Source organism: Callorhinus ursinus, unplaced genomic scaffold (assembly GCF_003265705.2).
Source record: "Callorhinus ursinus isolate GAN/ISIS: 27379988/994484 unplaced genomic scaffold, GSC_fseal_2.0 scaffold72, whole genome shotgun sequence".
NCBI lineage: Eukaryota > Metazoa > Chordata > Mammalia > Carnivora > Otariidae > Callorhinus > Callorhinus ursinus.
Genome location: NW_027397134.1, coordinates 5,251,701 through 5,271,634, shown reverse-complemented (window position 1 = coordinate 5,271,634; position 19,934 = coordinate 5,251,701). Strand labels below are relative to the sequence as shown.

At 55.3% G+C, this 19,934-nt stretch overlaps 2 protein-coding genes across 9 annotated transcripts; one reads left to right on the top strand and one right to left on the bottom strand.

Moving 5' to 3' along the window:
- Positions 1 to 675: 675 nt before the first annotated feature.
- Positions 676 to 17,901, bottom strand: INPP5J (inositol polyphosphate-5-phosphatase J). 5 transcript variants are annotated; one of them, XM_073886777.1, is made up of 16 exons: positions 17,846 to 17,901; positions 11,497 to 11,522; positions 11,178 to 11,352; positions 9,326 to 9,528; positions 6,536 to 7,701; positions 6,054 to 6,170; positions 5,826 to 5,934; positions 5,514 to 5,630; positions 4,998 to 5,173; positions 4,438 to 4,549; positions 4,185 to 4,294; positions 3,864 to 4,047; positions 2,102 to 2,239; positions 1,863 to 1,940; positions 1,633 to 1,737; positions 676 to 1,433 (listed from the first exon to the last, which is right to left on the bottom strand). In XM_073886777.1, exons 4-16 carry the CDS (start codon positions 9,434 to 9,436, stop codon positions 942 to 944), a joined length of 3,015 nt encoding a protein of 1,004 aa, XP_073742878.1. In that variant the 5' UTR covers positions 9,437 to 9,528; positions 11,178 to 11,352; positions 11,497 to 11,522; positions 17,846 to 17,901; the 3' UTR covers positions 676 to 941. The 5 variants fall into 5 exon arrangements, with proteins under 5 accessions (XP_073742878.1, XP_025713968.1, XP_073742881.1 ...); XM_025858183.2 differs by lacking the exons at positions 11,178 to 11,352; positions 11,497 to 11,522; positions 17,846 to 17,901 and having other exon boundaries at positions 9,326 to 9,906; XM_073886780.1 differs by lacking the exons at positions 11,178 to 11,352; positions 11,497 to 11,522; positions 17,846 to 17,901 and having other exon boundaries at positions 6,536 to 7,161; positions 9,326 to 9,906.
- Positions 17,156 to 19,913, top strand: SELENOM (selenoprotein M). Of its 4 annotated transcripts, none has more exons than XM_025858249.2 (5): positions 17,156 to 17,375; positions 18,548 to 18,583; positions 19,008 to 19,042; positions 19,401 to 19,479; positions 19,567 to 19,913. In XM_025858249.2, exons 1-5 carry the CDS (start codon positions 17,256 to 17,258, stop codon positions 19,723 to 19,725), a joined length of 429 nt encoding a protein of 142 aa, XP_025714034.1. In that variant the 5' UTR covers positions 17,156 to 17,255; the 3' UTR covers positions 19,726 to 19,913. The 4 variants fall into 4 exon arrangements, with proteins under 4 accessions (XP_025714034.1, XP_025714036.1, XP_025714035.1 ...); XM_025858250.2 differs by having other exon boundaries at positions 17,342 to 17,375; positions 19,119 to 19,479; XM_025858251.2 differs by lacking the exon at positions 19,008 to 19,042 and having other exon boundaries at positions 17,273 to 17,375; positions 19,119 to 19,479.
- Positions 19,914 to 19,934: the final 21 nt, after the last annotated feature.

Below are 19,934 nucleotides of genomic sequence, written 5' to 3'. Positions count from 1 at the left end.
CAAAATGAACACATCTCAAAAGCCTGTCCAAGGAGCCCCAAGCGCCTACTTGCTGAGGCCTGAGGCAGCAGGTGGGGAACAGGATGTTACAGAAGCGCCTGTATCTGAATCCAGGAAAGGGGAGGGTGTTAGGGGGCGCTTCCCAACTCTTTTCCCTGGGGGATCCCTTCTCAACAGCTGCTGTGCCCTTCCTGGCCCAGCCTTGGCCCATTTTTTCCTACCCGAAACCCAAATTCAAATCTCCTCTGTGTCCTTGAACGAGGGACCTCCCCCACTCTGAGCCTTAGTTTAGTAACTCCTCTGAAAAGGGGCAGTGTGACAAGGACCTACCTCATAGGATGGTTGAGGATTAAGTAAACCAATACATGGAGAATGCTTAGCACCTAGTAAATGTTCCCTCCCTCTAACATATAGCCAAACTGTGGTTAGGCATCTGATTCTGAGAGGTTCACCTCCTGGAGGCCTCAGTTTGCCCACCTGTGAAATGGGTCTAAGAACTGCACTGAACTCCACACGGCAATTCTGGGCTGTGGTGCGGATTAAAAGAGCTGGCCTGTGTAATGTATACAGCTGGTTCCTGGTAACTGTCAGCTCTATCATCCTCTCGCCTCTTTAGTCCCTTTCTCTGCCTACCCCCACCCCCAGACTGCTAACGAGTTAGGAAGGAGTCAGCAGTAATGCTGGAGCATTTAATTTCTAATTGATGACCTCCAGGATTGCAACCCCCCCCCACCCCATCTCAGATGGGGGCTGATAGCGCTTTGCTGATTGTCACAGTTGAGGTGCCAGGACTGAGTTTGGGGGACCCCACTTGGCCACCCCTGACCAGGACAGAGTGGCAGGTGTGGATGAAGCCGGAGCAGCGGCAAGAGGAACACAGGTGGGTTTGCAGGAGATCGGGGCACAGTGGCGGCCACCTGGGCCCATCCGCCCACCCACCCTCAGGGCCCCAGACCCCCTTCCTCCAGCCCCTGCCGGCCTTGGCTACTGGGGGCTGGGGCCTCCCGATTAGGTCCCCAGGAACCTCCCCCACCGGGGTCGACGGTCTCCAGGCGCAAGGCAGGCAGCAAGCCGAGGCTTCGAGGCACAGACGGTGGGGAGGCCCAGGGACTGGGCAGCCCAGAGGGCCCCTCCTCACTACTGCCCCGGCTGCCACCATCATTGCTCCTGTCAGGGGCCCCCCGGGGCAGGCGGCGGCTCGGGGGTGAGGGGCTGCGGCTGGCACCACGGCGTTCACGGGATGAAGGCCGCAGGACAAAGCCAGGGAAGCGGGCCAGGCCTGGGCTGCGGCTACGGTGTCTCTTGGACTTGCCGGGGCTGGGGCTACGGGACTTGGGTGCGAGCAGCTCCAGGGTACTGTCATCCTCATCCTCTGAACTGGCGCTTGAGCTGTCTGTGCTGCTGCTGGCCGGCTCCGAGGTGGGCAGCGAGATCTGGGGGCGGAGGCCAGTGACTGGGCTGCCCCATGCCCCAACCAGCCGCCGAAGGCATCTTGGAGCCACTCCCACCCTGCCCATTAGCAGAGCTGGGAAGGTCAGGTTCCTTGTAGGAGATCATGGAGCAGAAGGCAGAGGCTGTGGTGTTTGAACAGGGTCTTTTAGCACCCTCGATCCCGCAGTCTGAACTACTCACCTGGAAGGGCTCAGTGACACCAATGAGGATGCTGTGCGTGTGGCTGTAATAGCCCAGGATGAAATCTCCATGGCCCTTGGGCAGCGACTCCTCACTGAAGGTCACCTGGTGGGCCCAGGACATAGGCCCAGGTTGGGGTCAGGGAGGCAGCCTCAAGGACTGCCCAAGCCAAGTCCCGAGCTCCAAGGGCAACGGGGACTTCCTCCCACCCTCCCCCTCCCTTTCAGTACCTGGTAGATGTTCCCATCCACATCCTCGTGTTTGGCCCAGACATAAGCCACGTAGTCCTTGCAGTGGCGGAAGCCCACCTGGGGTGAGAGGATTCAGGGTGGTGTCTCCTCTCACCTGACTCCAGCAGCCTCCTGGGGTAGCAACGAACTCTGGAGAAGCCAGTGATCCCCCTGGGCCCCTGGCTGCTTTCTCCAGGCCCTCCCTTCCCTGAGGCACTGACCGTCCCTGCCCTTCTCACCCGGTACAAGCCGATCCAGTCCCAGGAGCTGCGGGCGAACACGGTTTCGATGCGGTACCTCACCACAGCCTGCTCTGGTCGCACCCACTCATCTGCCACCTCCAGCCGCACTAGCGGCACGTCGTCCCTGTAGGCAAACTGCCCAGGGGCGGGGGCCATATCAGGGGAGACCCTCCAAGTGTCCTTGGGCCTGAGTCAGCACAAATCAGCTGAGAGAAAGAGCCTTTGAAGCCACCTTACGGATTGGCAAACCAAGGCAGAACAGGTCTAGGATAAACGCCAGGCTTCCCACCTCCCAGCCCAGGGTTCTTTATGCCCATAGCCTCCTTAGGGAGTAAGAATACAGCTTTGAAGTGAATAGAGTAGCCCTTGTTCTGCCCTTGCTCCCACCTCAGGGAAGGACTGAAGATGGTGTGTCAGCCTCGGGCTTTTGTCTAGGACCCACCCTCCCCCCATTTATCAGGTTTCGGGTTTCCCTCCCTCCTCAGCTTTTGAGCCAGGCTGTTCCAGAAGAAACCAGAACATCCTCTCCTTGTCCCTAGGTTCCTAACAGCAGGTTTGCCCGGGGTGGCCTCTTGGAAATGCTCTCCAGGGCCTCGCAAGGTCAAAATGCTTTGGTCAAGAGACTTAAGTTCTCTGAGCCTCTTGGGAGGAGAATTTGGATATCTCGGAGCCTACAAAGGCATTCAAAGGATGACAGAGCCCCAGGGCCTGGCATGCAGTAGGTGCTCAACAGGTAACATTCTGCAAGGGTCAGAGACCTTGATGAGGAGGGAAGGTCAGGGTGGGGCCCCCAAAAGAAGTGGTTCTCAAGGTGAGGCCCCTGAGGGTGAAACCTCACACCCAAGTCTTTTACCAAAGGTCATGGGAGGCCAGACTTGGGCAGATTTCCATTCCCAGTTGAGGGCACTGGCGAATGTCCCACTGATGGACCACATGACCAAGTTACCAGGGAAAACATTCTCTGGCCTGCAGACTCCCTCTTATCAGATCAAGGAAAGGAATCGGAGAGTCCAGAGTTGGGTTTCAGGACTGGAAAGATGGGATCTACCTTCCTCTCCTGCTGAGCCGCTGTGCAGCTTGGGGGTACATACCTACCCTACTGGCGGGCCTCAGTTTCCCCATAGAAAAACAGAGTGTTGGACTACATGGTCTCTCAGGTCCAGTTCTGACATCTAGCATTTCTCCTTTTTACTTTGGCAACCAGAGACCTCAACCCTAAACAATGCCCTTCTCACCTGGTACAAGCCGATAACTATACTATACTAACTATTTAGAATTTAGCTTTGTATTTTCATCTCTCCACTCCTCCTCCCCATTACTACCTCACTCATGGTGCCTGGCACATGGTAAAATGGTAAGTGAATAACGAATAAATATGAATGAAGGCTATATGGAGTTTGAATAAACATTTTGATTTTTCTGGTCTTATTATGTGACTATATAATGTGAATTTTAACAGAAGTGGTCCTAATCCTTTATCAGAACAGAGTTAGGGATTAGTGGAGAAGGCATGGACTCTGAAAACAGATTAGCTTGGGTTCAAATCCTAATTCTTCTGTTTACCAGCTGTGTGACCCTGATGTGATGCCGTGTCTCTAAGCCTCAGTTTCCTCATCTGAAAATGGAGAACATAACCCATTCCCACTCCGCTGCAGGGAATGGATGCTGCTGAGGGCAGGTGCAAGGGCTTACTGGTGGGCCGTGGGATGCTGAGCTGGACCTAGGGATGTCATGACGGGAGGAGGGGGCCAGGACTCACCTGCAGGACGAACTGGGCAGCCACTGGCTTGTGGTCACTGACTGTGTATTCCATGTGGCTGCCGTAGCTATGTTGGGTCACCTGGAGGCGGTGGCTTTCCCGTCCTGAGGGGCTGGGACCCACACCCGGAGCCTTGACCTTCCACAGGATACGGTCTGTCCAGGCTGGCTTCCGCTTCTTGGCACTGAAGTGGGCAGGGGGAAGCCAAGTTTCAGGGGCTGGGGTTTGAGGCACAGCCCCCAGCCTTGCTTCTTGCCAATCCTCTTCCCTATCGAGAAGACCTGAGCCCGTGTCTCCACCTCATCCCAGTGCTGAGCTCACCTGGTATCATATTTGTTAGTACCCACATCAAATTTGAAGGTGGGTGCAAAGTTGAGGGGCCCTTCCTGGAAGCCCTTCAGGATGGGCCAGGTGTTCTTGGCCATGTTGAGCTGTGAAGGTCCAAAAGGGCAGAATTGGACAACAGCTTGCACAGGACAGGTGAAGGCAAGAGCCAGAGCCTAGTAGTATACAAAAGTGTGCTGGGTCATGCTCTGTGTGTTTGGCATTTAGGGTGCGGGCTGGGATTCTGCACCTGGTCCTTCTCCCAGAGCTGGTGGAGCTGGTCGCTGTCGATGGCAAACTTGACGAAGTGCAGGTCATAGCTCTCGATGCGGAAGTTGAGGTCCCCAAACCAGAACACGAGGCTGTTCAGGGGTGGCGTCAGCAGGGTCCATGGGGTGAAAGAGCCCAACCCAGATCCTTCTCCACCCCCATCCAACCCACAGCACTGGATGCCCCCTTGGGATGATGCAGTGGGGTAGGTGGCTGCGGACCCTCCAGCCAGCCAAGGAACAGCAGGGGGATGCAGATCTAGAACAAAGTTTGATTGGACCCTCAGCAAGGCCCTGCCCCTCAGCAAAGCTCCACCCTGCAGTTTCTGTCCTCCATCAACTTACCAGCATTCGTGTTCCTAGACGTAGTTTAGCGCCCCCCCCCCCGCCCCCGCCATAGGCTCTGCCTCTACCCACAAGGCCCACTCAGGCTGTTACTCAGATTCCTGTGGCCAAATTTTTGAGACTCTCACCTCTGAGGCCCACCTCCTCCTTCACTAGCCCCGCCCAAGCTCCACTTGGTCCCGCCCAGAGCCCATACTCGTGATCCAGGATGCCATGCGCCCCGGGCCCCGGGAACTGCTGGAGGCTAAGGATGGTCTGGAAGTTGTCCTTGCGCTGCTCTGCCTTGTCCATGTGCGCTGGCAAGTGGCAGTTCAAGAAGCAGAGCATGTGCCCGAAGGCCGCCAGTCGCACGCTCACTCCACCCTTGTTGCCCTTGGGAGACACGGTTGATCGAGTCATGGGCGGGGCCTAGGCAAGTAGATGAGGCACTGGGCGGGGCATAGAGAGGGGCGAGGCCAGCCAAGCCCGGTGGAAGAGGCTTAGAGAGCGGTGGGCTCTACCGCAAGGAGGGGAACCCTGGGATGGGACAGGGACAGGAAGGGGGCTGGGTCTAGAAAATGGTATGGGGCGTTGGGCGGGGCTGGGGAGAGACAGGCGACAGCGTAAGGGGTGGAGCATGGGGAGGGGACCTTGCCAGTGCGTGGAGGACCCGGAGGACTAATCTATAGACCCGTTAGGGCCCAGTCCCGTTCCGGGCTGCTCCCATGCTCACCCAATAGCCACCCAGGCCAGTGCGCGTGCAATCAGTCTGCACGTCCCTCAGGAAGGGCAGGTGGTAGTACTTGGCGAACAGCAGCAGGATGACGCCCTGCATCCGCACAGTACTCACCTGCGGCGGGAGGCGACGAGGTTGAGGGACCGCACACAACCCCCGCCCTGCTGTGCGCTTTCCCCCAGTTTCCCCCATCCTCCTATTTCGCGGACCCAGCAACAGAGGTCCAGCAGGTCCCACAGTGAATCCACGCAGAGCTAGGGCCGGGAATCCAGGGGGCTCCACCCTTCCAGGGGCTGAGGGAGACGTTACCAGCACGAAGTTGAAGGGTGCCAGTGAGTCCATGAAGAGCTCGCTCCACTGGTCTGTGAAAAGCGCGTCCTTGAGCCGCTTGTTGATCATGGAATTCACTTCCTGCAACCTGGGGGTGGGGGTGAGGCGGCTGTCGGGTTGGGGGTGCCCTAGAAGCCCTTCCCATGGGCAAGGGTCTGGGAGGCACGAGGGATCCAGGAATGGGGTCCACCCGCCTGGCCCCCTCACCCTATGGCAATCATGTCTGCCCCATCACTGTCATCACCGCCACTGCCCAGGTGGAGGAGGGATGTGACGTCGTCAGGCGGCATGGCCGTGCCCACGTTCCATGTGACCACAGTGATCCTGGGGGTGGGGGTATAGGAGGAGTTACCACTGGGCACCATTCCCTCCTCCCTCCCTCCCTCCCACAGGGCTCTTTCTGGGGAAATAAACTGAGGCACAGGGGTGGGTGTAAGCTCTCAGGAGGAGGACAGTGGGCCCAGGATCCCTCCTACCAGACTCTCCCAGAGGAGATGGATTGAGGCAGGGGTGGGCAGGTCCCTTAGGAGAAGATGCTGTCTCCTGAGGGTCCCAGAGTAGGCCCAGTACCCCCAAAGAATCTTCCTCAGGAAAGTAAACTGGGGTAGTGTAGGGTAAGCCACCCTGGAAAGATGGCTAGTTTCGGAGCTGGAGCCCCACCAGTCTTTCTTGGGAGAAGGCCCCCTCACCAGAAGCCAGGGTCGCTCTTGCAGGTAGGCTGAGCTGACCAACAGGATGATGAGGTGGAGGTAGAAGGGGAGGTGGTGACCGGAGCTGGAGTTTCTTGGGGCTGAAGACTGGGGCTCAAGTGCCCACTAGGCCCTGCACCCTGGGTGCCAGGCCTGGGGAGGGCCATCTCAGGGGCTGGGGGGACACAGGGGGAGCGGTTGGGGGAGCGGCTGGGGGAACGGCTGGGAGACCGGGGTGGCTTGGGCAGAGGTGGGGGCACAGTCTGGGCCGAGGAGGCCCCTGGCCGGAAGGTGGGGGACAGAAGTCCTGGGGAACGGGAGGCAGGCTCTGGAGGGCCCTGGCCCGCATCCAGGGGCAGGGTCTGGGGTGGCCGGGGCAGGACAGGATCCTCGGGGCTGCTGCGGGGGGCCTCAGGCCGGGCTCTGAAGGAGGGGGAGATCCAGGGGTCTGCGGGGGGTTGGATCAAGGATGTGGAGCCTGCAGGACCAGATGCCTGAGCTGAAGGCTGGAGATGCTCTTCGGAAGAGGGGAGAGGTTTAGGGGCTGGGGCATCCCTCTGTTTAGCTGGTGTCCATCCCACAGAGGCCGAGGCTGGCGTCACAGAAGCCGGAGCCAGGGCCTGGTCCTGAGAGGATGACAAAACCGGACTGGGCACTGGGGAAGAGTTGGAAGGGGGTTGTGGGGGCTGCTCCTCAGATGCCAGGGCCAGGCTCAGGCCTGAGGCAGCCAGCGCTGGCTTGGGTCCCACGGAGGCAGGTGGCACCTGCTTCTGGTCCCTGGACGTTGGAGACAGCCTGGGCCGCAGGGTGGCTGGGGGAGGCCTCGGCCCTGCCAAGGCGGACGTCACCAGCTGCCCCAGGGATGCTGGAGCCGGGACTGAGCCTGAGGTCACTGGAGGCGGCTTCGGCCCAGCTGAGGCAGACATGACTAACTGGCCCACAGATGTTGGAGCTAGGCTGGAACTGTGGCGGGCAAGAGCTGTCTTCTGCCCTCCAGGGGTAGACAGTGGAGCCAGGGTGGGTCGAGGAGACGCCAGAGCCAACCTTGGCCCCTCTGTGGAAGGTGGCATAGCTGCTCGTGGTCCCACAGGTGCTAGAGCCAACCTTGGTTCCGAGGGTACTGGGGCCGCATTCTCCTTCACTGGGAGCTGAAAACTTGAGTCCACCTTGCAGAAGACAAGTCAAAGACTCAGGGTAACCCTCACCAGGGGCTTGGGCCCCAACTTCCATAGAGACCCCAGCAGACTCCATCTAGCTAAGAAAGGCATATCTTTGCAAGGAAGTTCTTCCTAATTTCTCACCACAATCCATTCTGTTGCAAATCAGCTTCTCTTTTGGAGGAAATAGGATGCAGAACCTTATCCCCTCCCTCAGGTCTGACACCTCTCATAGATGGGGAACTTAAGACCCCACCTCGAATGAGGCAGGGTGTGAGCCTGAACCCGAGGGTTCTCTCCTTGCCTTCCTGGCTGACACCCACTCCCTGGCCATGCTGGAGTTTGGGCGCCTGGAGCCAGCTTCCCTGGGCAGCCCTCCCTGCATTTCCTCCTGCTCCCCTGGCTAAGGGCTACTGACCTAACACCCCAGATCTGCCCTCTCTGGACACCCTGGGTCTAGCCTATTCCTCTCCTTTCCTCCACAGTTCCTCCAGGAACCGTCAGCTTCACCCCTGCCAAGCATCCTGAACTCCTTGGTCACGGTCTTCTCCTCCTCACCCATTCCCAGAGCTCCATATAGGAGCAAGAGCCCAGGGCTAAGACTAGCCACGTCAATTCCAAGCCCAGCTCCGTGTCCCCTTAGGCAAGCACCCCTCTGCCCAGGGCCTCAGTTTTTGTCTGTAAAATGAAGATATCTGATAAAGGGTCCCTAGCCACACCTTGCTCCTGAGAAGCCTTGGTCTCCTATTCTCTGCATTTATGAGCCGAACATTTGCTAGGGTTCCATTCGAGCCCCATGGAATAGTCCGTCCTCATCAAGTGTGATTCTAACATTCAGAGCAAGTGCAGGATTCTGTTGATCCTGGCATTCACTTCTCTGTGCCCAATTGCGCCGTCCCCTGTCTCCCCCACCTTTGAGGACAGGCAAGCAGGTATCCTCCTTTTGTCCGGTAGGCGGAGTGGGGGGATGTGAGGCCCTGCGGGGACCTCCTCTCTCTTTCCCATCTGTCCTGTTTCTGATGCCCCTGTCTCCGGAAGACAGGATAAAACACGTCCTCCGCCAGGGAGGGCAGAAGGTTTACACCCGCCCTGAGGTGGCCCCAGCCCTGCCTCCAGACATGCAGCTCTGTCTGTGTCCCATGTCCTTCTCGGTTCAGAGGACCTGAAACTCTGCCTCCACCTTCCTCCTCAAACTTAGCTCTTTGAGGCTGCATTTTGGGCATCCTCCTTGGCTCCAAGTGTCCCCCCAACCACCACACGGCCTCCAGCACTAACAACTTAGACATCCCAGATGTCACCATTTTAGTCTTCGGGGACAAGCCTCCTCATTTTGCATTGATTCAGAGAGGACAAGCAACTTGCCCAAGGTCACACAGCAAAGCTGGAGCACAGCTGGATCCCCTGACACCCAGTCCAGGGCTCTCCTGGGGTCTCCTGGAGATGGCTAACTCCATCTCTCTCTGGGTGTCCCATCACTGCCCCCTCAGCCCCCAGAGTGCCCTGTTTGCCTAACCCCGCTAGTGGGCAGAGGAGAGTGCCTGCCCCTCAGCTAGGGGCACCAGAGTGCCTGTGGTGCGTGGGGCTGTGTGGGACCAAGGATCAGGGATGGGGGGTTAGGTGTCAGGGGTCTTACCTTGGAGGGTGCCCCAGTTTGGGAAACCCCATGGGGCCTGGGCAAGGGCAGGGGTCCCAGGCCAACCCGGGTGCCTGGCCTCCTGCTGCCGCTGCTGCTCTGGCCCTCCATGTCTGCAGCCCCTAGCAGCCCAGGCTCCCTGGGCTCAGGCTCCAGCTCCTCCGCTCCCGGGAACCAGTGATGTCATCAGCCGTTTCAACCTGCTGAGAATTTAAAGACACAGGCACCCACTTCCCAACCCAGAGGTGGCCAAAGCAAGGTGGCCTGCCCTCTGGGAACCCTTCAAGCTGACTGCTGAGACTGAAATGGCCATGGGGCGGGTTGGGGAATGTGCCCATTGGCCTGGCTTGGGTCCCAACTGGCGACATGGAGGAGGCCCCCTGTCTGCCCCCACCCTCCTGCCAGTAGGCCTGGCTGGTCCTTACTCAAAGGTGGGGGATTAACACACCTGAGGGCAATGTAGAGGCAGGTAGCTCAGAGGTCAGCACCCTCTCCAGGGCCGCAGAGACAACCGAGCCCCTGCCATGATCCTGTGAGCTTCCTGACTCCCTGCCAGCCCAGGGCTTGCTTTGGCCCCCACCTTTGCCCCATTTTCTGTCCTTGGTGCCTGCCCCCTGCCTGGCTCTATCCTTCCCATTCCAGAGCCAGACACTCAGGCTCCAGCCACTGGAGTCCCCTCCCATCCCAGCCTCAGCACCGTCCCCTGCTATTCTGCAGACACCGGGCCACCTGCCCTGGATGTCTTCACAGCCCAGCCCCTCTCAGCTTTTCTCTCTCCAGTATTCACTGGGTGTGGTTCGGGTGAGGGACTAGCTCAAGGTCACCTGGTGAGCTGGGGAGGTCTCAAGAGTTTCAGTGAGGAAAGGGAGCTTTCTCAGTGACCCAAGACCCATGGGAGCCAATTGGGGTGCTTGAGGGGAGGGAACTAGGGTGGAGAAAGGCCCAGCAGTGGGGGAACAGACTGGCAGGAAAGTGAAAAACAGGCCCGGGAAACTTCGATGGCCAGCACCCAGCACAGGGTCCAGGGAAATATTTGCTGAATGAACCGATGACTCAGTCAGTGAGTGAGGAGAGTAAATGAGTGACAGGGCTCAGATGTGGCCCGGGATGACCGTGGGCCCTCTGATTCTGCCTCCTTCCCTCTCTCACTCTTATCTGCTAAGTAGTCCCTGAGATCCTGATTTCTCCAGAATTGCTGAATTGCTTCGAGAGGAATGATCGCACTCAGTGTAGCCAGAAAATGTCCAGAGTTTTGTACCCAGAGCTCTCTGGTGGTCCGCGGTCACCTATGTAGCCTCATGGGCCTGTGTGGTCCCCTGCATGAAAGCTGCATGGACAGATGCCTCGTCTCCTTCTCCTGGATGGGCTTCCCCCCTCTGCTTGACTGTCTCGGGGTCTAGTCTGTGTTTCCCAGCCAGCAGTTCTGTGAGGTGGGAATTTGCAGGGGCTGAGCCCCAGACCATGTTAGGGCCCTGGAGGAGAAAGGATTTGGGGTGATGAAAGATGGTGGAAGTGATGAGTGGCTACAGGGGAGGTGACTGTGGTGGAGATAATGATGTACGGAATTCTGGTGATGGAAGTGGAGGACCGACACTGATGATGGAGGCGCTGGTGATGTTTCGGGTAAATGGAGGTCGTGGAGGTGATAACAAAGGTACAGCTGTTGGTGATGGTCGAGGTAGTAGAGCGAAGCGATGGTGGTCACTGGGATGAGGGTGATAGTAACGGTGGAGGAGAGATGGGGGCAGGGAGGCAGCCGGGCTGTTCCACTGATAGAAGAAGAGGTGGTGGTGGAACGAGACATGGTGGTGGGACTCAGGCCACCAGAGAGGGAAGGAAAATTTGGACTTACCCTGCCCAGTCATCTGACTCCTCTTGTATAGATGAGAAAACGGAGGAAGGAGCCCCCCCTGCATGAGTACTGGCCTCCAATGCAACCCTGGAAGTTGTGGGGGGGAGCAGATCCCAGTCCCTGGGGCCTGTCGCAGAGCTCAGCCATCCACAGCTCAGACAGGGACATCAGTGTCCTTTGGAAGCCAGGCAAATGTCATGCAAATGAGCATGCAGAGGGTTGCTGCACACTGCAGGGCAGCCCAGGATTTCCTGTCATCGTCCCTCCCTGAAGTCAGATCCCACAGGGGACTTTGTTTCTGGCCTTGCCACTGGCTTACCTGGGGAGGTCGCTCAGATTCCTGATCTGTGTAGGAAGATAAAAACAGTAGATACCTCCTAAGGTTGCTGTGAAGATTCAACAAGAGGATATATCTGAAGTGTTTAGCACAGAGCCAGGCACAAGCGAGCTCTCGGCGAGGGCGGCGGCTCTGCAGTTGGCATCACCGCCATCATCATCTGCTCCAACCTGCCCATTTAATGGATGCTGAAACTGAGGTCCAGTGTCAGTTGCCTTCCTGGGGGGAAGGGACAGGGGCTCTGAGACCCAGACTTGGCTTTGCCAGGAGAAGGGGGTGGGGGGGGCGGACCCCGGTTGAGAAGGGAGCAGGGTAAGAGCTATATTTGAGCTCCTGGTGTGATGACTAAGGAGGTTGATAACAGGCTCTGGGGCTCTGGGCGGCAGGCTGGGGGCAGCTGCCAGGGAGAACCGCCCCCCTGGAGACAGCTGTCTCCAAAGGCCCCTCCTGGGGCCTCCTGGCTCCCTCCCTTTCCTCACTCCAGGGAGTAGGGAGGTGGTGTGCTGAGACAGAGGGTACATCTTGTCCAACCCGCACCCCCCACCTTGGAAACTCTTAGTGCTACCCTTCAGGCTGTTTAGGTCAGGAATAGGAAAGGAGGGAGCTGGTGATTGACAAATTATCTCACTCTCCATAGTAACCCTGGGAGGTTGGTAATAAGATCCCCATTCGACAGAGGAAGAAACTGAGCCCTAGGGATTACACAGCCATTAGGGGACAGAGCATGGGGTTCCCAGGGAGAGATTGGATAATTCTCCCCCACAGAAGTGACTGTTGAACTCCTCCTTTGAAGGAGAGTCAGTGTTGCCAAATTGCAAAAAAGGAGAAATGCCCTGGGAAGCAGAGGGAGGAGCAGGGGCAAAAGAATGGAGCATGAAAGGTCCAGGCTATGACAGTATGACAGGATGCAAAATCTGGATATGTGCCCTTGTGGTCCTTTGGCTCAGAGTAAGCCCATCATAAGCGGGGAAGGGAGAGAGACTTTTTCTTTCCTCCTCCTCTTCCTTGAGCCACCTCCCAGGAGCACCTGAGGATGGTAATGATACAGAAGGGGCTGTCCTCCTTCCTTTCGCTCCCTGGTCACCCTGCCCCAGGCCCACGGGGAGGGAGGTCACACTGTGGCCACTAGCTGATAAATAAATCCCTTGAGATGTAGAGTGTGCCATAGGCTCCTGTAGGAAGGTAGAAGAGGGAAGCATTAAGGAGGGCTTCTGTGAGGAGGAAGCATACAGGGCACAGAGGAACACTTCCCCTCCCTTCACTCCAGGGTTCCTTATTGCTCCGAGTACAGTACCACATGTTATGTCATTGTCTCCTCATTCTCCCCCTCTGGGGCAGGTGTCATCCTCAGCTCCCATTCTGCCCCACAGGAAATGGGTTCAAGCAGGAGTGACTTTCCCAAGGTCACACAGCTGGGGCTGCGCTCAGGCATCCCTCCTCCCTCTCCTCAGCTCCCCCTCCTCCCAGGCAGGCCAGCACCCGCTGTCAGCTGCTCTGAAGTGAGTGGCTATTTTTATTCTGGTGCGAGGGGATCTTGGGCAGCAGAGCCATGTAGGTTAGAAGACTCTAGGACACCGGCTTCAGCAGGAAAGGCGAGGCTTACTGCAAGAACATAAGCTTGCCCGGAGGGCTCTCATTTCCTGCATGCCAACCTGCCCTGGGTGTTCATGTACCAGAAATTGCTTTTCGGGAGCTCAGAACAGAGCATAGAACCAAACTAAACCCTGGCCCTGATCCCAGATCCAATTTGAGCCCCAATTTTGGTGTTAACTGAGCCCTTATCCCATGCCAAGACTGACTCTATACCCTACCCTGACCCTAGTCTGAGATCGAGCCCTGACTCTACCCATGTACAGAGCCTGATCCAAGTCTGACTAAGGCTGATCCCAACTTGAGACCTTGATTCTGGACCCAGATTGAGCCCTGATTCTCATCTAAGCCTGAGCCATAGTCATTGACTGAATTCTAACCCCAGTCCAGACCAACCCTTGATTTTAGACTGAGCCCCAACCCCAGGTCTAGACTGAGCTCAGAGTCTAGTCATTAACTAAATCCTAAACCTGGTGGCAGATTGAGCTATGATTTTGGTCACAGACTGAGCCCGGAGCCAAATCACTGATAGAATCCTGACTTCAAAATGAGCTCTAACCCTGGGTCACGCAACTCTGGTCACACACTGAGCCCTTGTTTCAGACTGTGCACTGACCGAATCTGGTCAAAGGCTGAGCCTTGAATGTAGTCATAGACTGAGCCTTGATCTTAGTCACAGACTGAGGTCCAAGCCCAATTATTGACTGAGCCCTGAACTGACTCCAGCCCCAGACTCAGTTCTAAATCTGGCTTTAGGCCAAGGGCTGACCATGACCCCGATCCCATTACAGACTAAACCCCAAACCCAGCCCCACCCAAGGAAGGCTGCTAGCCTAGATTACAAAATGCCACATAAGGGCATGGATTACAAGTAGAGATCTGTTCAGGGAGAACCTGGGACTCCCATGAGTGCTGATGCCAGAATGTTCCCAGTACTCTTGTGGCTAGTGTCTCTACCACTGGTTCCACTGGCTGGCTAGTCAACCCCCAGCAGCCCAGGCTCTGGCCCCTCTAGGCCACAGCATCTAGGTTAATGCAATGAGAGTGGTTTGGTGGCATCTGTCCAGTGAACAATGTGGGCCCATGAGGCACTGAGGTTTGGCTCTGTCAGCAGAAAAGCCACAGGCTCCATAGGGCCTCTGGCTTCAGCCACTCTGAGGCTCTTGCCTTGCTGGGGTATGGGTTAGGGTTGAGGGAATCCATGGCATTTGTCCCATTATTTCTGTAAACAAAGTTTACTGTTTGTATTTAGGTAATACACAATTATTATAGAAAATACAGAAAAAAAGTATAAAGGAGAAAAACTTCACCCTATAATTTCATCTACCAAGAGATGACTATTTTGACTTCTTGGGTTGTTTCCATCTAGATTTTGTGATTTGGGCTAGGTATATATATCTATATATACATATTTTATAAAATTGGTTGGCTACTCTGTTGATGCTACAACATCCATTGAAGCCCATATCCTAGACAGGCTGCTGGAATGGGTCTCAACTGGTTAAGCCAATGAGCTATTTCCATTCCCTTAGTCACATGATTGGATCATGGATGGACTAGTGAGATATAAAGAGACTTTTGTGAAAGAAAGCTTGCTTTCTCTTCTGAGAAGTTTACCAAAAAAGATCATCTCCCCTTCATTAGATATGAATGAGGAAGTCTGTGGTACTGGTTACTGTTGGCAGCCATCTTGATATCATGTATGTAACTGGCTTGATGACCAGCTGACACTATGGAAGGCAGAATGGAGAGAAATCAGGTCTTGGGGACTTTATCAACCAGATCAAACCTGACCTGAAGCCCTCCCTGCCATTGAATTTTTTTGTTATTTGAGCCAACAGATTTTCTTTATTGTTTAAGCCAGTTAACTTGGGGCATCTGTGACTTGCAGCCCAGAGCGTCATAATTCCCAACTGATATTACTCTTTTATAGCCTAAAAATTTTTTTAATACCATAACTATGAGCATTCTCCATGTTGTTCAACACTATGCTGCATCATTTAAAACAGTTGCATGATTTTCTATCCTATGGAGGTACCATCATTTATTTAACTCATTCCCTGAGGAGACATGCTTAGGTTGTGTCTCCAGTTTTTCAGCATTGTAAACAGTATTTTTTTAAATTTATTTTAATTTATTTTTTAATATTTTGATGTTCTTTTGGAACTGCTCACAGAACTTTTTTTTTTAAAGACTTTATTTATTTATTGTCAGAGAGAATGAGAGAGAGCACAAGCGTGGGGAGCAGCAGAGGTAGAGGGAAAGGAGACTCTCCACTGAGCAAGGAGCCCGGTGCGGGGCTCCATCCCAGGACCGTTGGATCATGACCTGAACCGAAGGCAGACACTTAATTGACTGAGCCACCCAGGCATCCCCCCCCTTTTTTTTAATGCATAAAGAGATTTATTGCAAAAAATGGTTTATGCAACTGTGGAGGCTGGTAAGGCATGTCTGAAATCTGTGGGGCAGGCCAGCTGTCTGGAAACTCCTAGGCAGGAGGGGATGCTGCAGTCCACAGGTGGAATTTTCTCTTCCTCAGAGAAACTCCAGTTTTGCCTTATCTTCCACAGATCTACACCTCAAAATGTGAAAGCCAGAAGGTACAGGGAGTCCAGTGCCCAGCAACTGCTCAGCAGCTCCTCCTATGGATGCAACCCATGCCTTGGGCGCTAGAGATTGAGCCAGAGCAGGCGCCCTACAACCTTGACTGGGTAAACAGTGTTTTGATAAACTTAACCTAACAATTGGTCCCTTCTCTGATGGTTACTTTGAGCCAAATCCTGACAAGTGAAATGACTGGGTGGAAGAAATGTTTTTAGGGTTTTGATTTATTGAGTCAAATTGCCCCTCAGAAAGCTTGGATGAATTCACACTTCCATAGCAGTAAATAGAGTGTTAGACATTGCTTATCATGTCAATAGTCTGGACAAAACCAGTTATATTTACAGAGCCCTGATGTATGTACAAAGAATGGGTATTAAATAACAACTCTAAGCCCATTATTATTTTATCTTTACAATCAAGTCAATGAATGTGAGGTAGCAGGGTATAAGCAAAGGGCTCTGTGCAAACCTGACTTAATCCATTAGGCTTAGAGTCCAGGACCCATGATACTTTTAGAGGTCATGAACATGTTTTAATTTTCATTTCTTTTAAAACTGAAAGAAAAAAATAAACATATAATAATGAATCCAGCCAGGATTATATTCACTTTTTTTTTTTTAATTAAGGCCGTTGTAAAATTCCTTAGTGGAGGAAAAGGCCCAGGAAGGCAAAAATACCTAAGGGTCCATGAAAGTCATAATGCAGCTTTGGCTTGATGTTAAAAAGGATTCTGATTCCCAGTCTAGATTCAGTAGCAAAGAGCACTGTGATCAATTTGCTGTGTCTGCCTCAGGCTTAAAGAGGGAACGTGGCGTCTTTATCTAGTCATCTTTGGTTTGATGAGACGAGCACAGGGAACGTTTCAGGTTCAATTCCCAGATCACAATGTCATCGGTCTACCTTTCTGATCCTGTTTCTTAACTTGCAAAACGGAGTTCGTGGGGCTTTTATGAGGTAAGAAATGAAATAACGAAAGCTAACACTGTGCCAGGTACTGTTCTAAAGGACTTTATGTGTTTTAACCCTTTTATCCTTCCAGCCCCTACAGAGTACGTAATATCCCACATTCCGCCATAATGTGTGCCCCAGGGATTTGAAACCCAGATCGGAATTTCATCCGAAGAAATAAAAGACACAAACAAGAATTCCCAGCCTCAGTTTCCCTATCTTCAAGTCAAGTGGCTGGCCCAGAAACTCGTTGGTCCGTCCGCATCCCTCCCGCACCCCCTGCCGGCGTAAGGGGGCACTGTCTGGCCGCATCCCGCCGTAGCGTCTGCGCTCTCGGTCGGCGTGGACACTCTCGCGGCTGGGAATATAAAGGCCTAAGGGTCAGAGAAGATCCCGAACCAGAAAACATTCCGAACCCTGCGGGAAGAGAGCTGAAGGCCCCAGAGCCGGCCCTGGGGTGGAGACTGACAGCTCGGGGTGTGGTTCCCTGGGGGCGGGGCCTCGGGCGGGGCGGGGCGGGGCCAGCCGGCGGACCCAGACGTGGCGCAGTGGCCCGGCCGTTCGCCTCTAGCTCGCGGATCATCTTCGGCCCGGTCCCGATGCACCTCCCGCTGCCTCCACCGCCTCTGCTGCTGCTTCTCGCGGCACTCGCGGCCGCCGTCACTACCTTCCGGCCCGACTGGAACCGTCTGCACGGCCTGGCCCGAGCCCGGGTAGAGGTAAATGCCCTGGTCCCTAGCTCAGGGACCACTGCCCCCAATCCTCTGGCCCCTTAGCTTTGGAATCACCGCCCACTTTGGCCCCAGAACCCTCCTGACTCCCAAGTCCCCCTCAGGGCCGGGACCATCCCTCCCGCTCCCCAGCCTCAGGACGCCCCAGCACCCACCACCGTGGAAGCCCCAGACACCCGATCTTGCGGCCTGGAAACCCGAATTCCCCCCTCGTTTCCCATCCGGCTGGACAGCGAGCCCCCAGACACACTGGCCCTGTCCCCTAACTCTACTCCCGGCCTGTGACTCTTCCAAACCTGTCCTCTGGAGCCTAACTTTACATCCTCCCATCACTCCACTTTTTCCTGGACTTCCTCCCCCACCCCAGTTCCGGTTTGTGTCTCCCTTTCCGGAGGGAGGGAAGACTTTCTGGGCGCTTGCCCCACTATGCAAAAGCCAACTGCATTACCAACACTTACTCCGCAGCAGGCTTCCATCCTCCTCTGTGGGGAAATTACCCGTCAGAGTCCCTGTTTGGTTGTGTGACTTGAATCATCACAGATCCTCCCTCTCTGGGCCTTAGTTTTGTCTGACAGGAGGAGGGGGAGGAAGAAGGAGGACTAGAATATTCCCGGGGTCTGGACTCCTGCTGGGAGGTGTCTCTCCCCTCTGGGAGTGCAGGGAGGGGCCCACACATCCTCCCATGTTGCGGAAGCAACCAACCAGATGGAGGCCCAGCTCTGCATGGGGCTAGGTAGGGACCAGATGGCAGGTATCTCTAACGAGGTCTCCCAAGGCAATTCAGAGCTGTTCCCTTCTGGCCTGCCTCCACCCTGAGGTTCTAGGGGCTGAAGTCCAGGCCCAGGTGTCTACTGCCTGAGAGAAGTAGAGTAATCATTTCTTTTGGGCATTGGGAGTGAGTAAACAGTAAGGTGTGCAGGCAAGAGCCCCAAGGCTGGTAAATGCCTTTTGGGTCACTGGTCTTGCTCCTCTTTTACCTGATGTCTGTAAGCCCCAGTTTTCCTGTCTGTACAGAGTTCTCCCCTCTGTCATAAGGGAACTTCTGTTTCAAGGGTAATCCACAGCCTCACCCAACTCTGGGAGGAGGGTGAAATGGTCTTGAGGGTGTGACTGGGCAGACATGAAGGCTTCCTGACCTATCTGATTTTGTCCCCCTCCAGACCTGTGGGGGATGACAGCTGAATCGGCTGAAGGAGGTAAGTTATTTTTTTGTTTTGTTGTTTTCTTTTTTTGTTTGTTTGTTTTGTGTTTTTAAGAGATAGGGTGAGGGGGTGCAGAGGGAGAGGGAGAGAAAGAATCTTAAGCAGGCTCCACGCCTAGCACAGAGTCCGACTCAGGGCTCAATCTCACAACCCTGAGATCATGACTTGAGCCAAAATCAAGAGCCGGACGCTTAACCGACTGAGCCAGCCAGGTGCCCCTGAAGGAGGTAAGTTTGAAGAAAGGGGTCTCCAGCTGTGTCTCCACTGAGCCCCCTAGGGGATGGGTAACACAGTCCTACAGATTGGCTGGAGGGGAAGTTCCCTGGGGTGGGAGTCAAGAGTGTGTGACCTCGGCAGGCTTCAGTTTCCTGTCGGTATCTGGAGGGGGTCGGGGTCTGATTCTCTGGTTCTTCCCCAGGTGAAGGCCTTCGTCACCCAGGATATCCCTTTATAGTATCCTTTTTCTGTTGTGGGGGAGGGAGGATGGGGAGGAGGATCTGGGAGAATCTCCTTCCACTTAACTTCACAGATAGGGACGACAAATGGTTTTCATCTGACAAGTGGAATTGATTGATAGTGACTGCCCAGAGAATTCCTAGGTGGAAGGCAAGAGAAATTGACTACTGATGACCGCCACAGACACGGGAACGGAGAAGAGAGCCCTTTACTTCTCTGAACTCTAATTTCCTCACGTGTAAATGGGGGAATCCCTGCCCTACCTGGGCAAAAGAGGCAGTGCTGTTCACCTGCTGTTCATAGGTGGGAAACCCCACCAGCCTCAGGCCACCACTACACACCTTAACAACTCCAGTCACAACCTGGTAATGAAACACCTTCCAGGGGCCGACCCAGAGCTCGTCCTGCTGGGCCACCGCTACGAAGAACTGGAGGTGAGGCTTGGAAGCCGGGCGGGGGCGAGGCAGGGGGGGGGGGCGGTCGGGGCGAGGCGCATTGACCCCACCCCTCCTCTACTTCAGCGAATCCCACTCAGCGAAATGACCCGCGAGGAGATCAATGAGCTGGTGCAGGAGCTCGGCTTCTACCGCAAGGCGGCGCCCGACGAACCTGTTCCCCCTGAGTACCTACCGGCGCCGGCCAAGCCCGCCGAAGGCGCTCCGGACCGCCCTGACCTTTAGGTCCGGGGACGCCGGCCCACCTCCTCCCCCGCCTGAGCCCTGGGGACAGAATGAAGCGCCCAGCGTCCCGGGAGCACCTCCCTCGCTGAGGGCCGACGCCTCGTCCCTGAGCCGGCAGAGATGGAGTTGGGGTTTCCTCCTAACCCCTTTCTTCCCTACCCAGCTCAATTAAATCCTCTTCCGCCTTAGCCGAGACTCGACTCCTTCCT

Coding starts and splice junctions, on each gene's coding strand:
- INPP5J (XM_073886777.1), bottom strand. CDS start 9,436: ATGGAGGGCCAGAGCAGCAGCGGCAGCAGGAGGCCAGGCACCCGGGTT. Junction 7,702..9,325: donor AAACTGGGGCACCCTCCAAG/GTAAGACCCCTG, acceptor GTCTTCTGCAAG/GTGGACTCAAGTTTTCAGCT. Junction 1,434..1,632: donor GTGTCACTGAGCCCTTCCAG/GTGAGTAGTTCA, acceptor CTCCGCCCCCAG/ATCTCGCTGCCCACCTCGGA.
- SELENOM (XM_025858251.2), top strand. CDS start 19,288: ATGGGGGAATCCCTGCCCTACCTGGGCAAAAGAGGCAGTGCTGTTCAC. Junction 19,480..19,566: donor ACCGCTACGAAGAACTGGAG/GTGAGGCTTGGA, acceptor CCTCTACTTCAG/CGAATCCCACTCAGCGAAAT.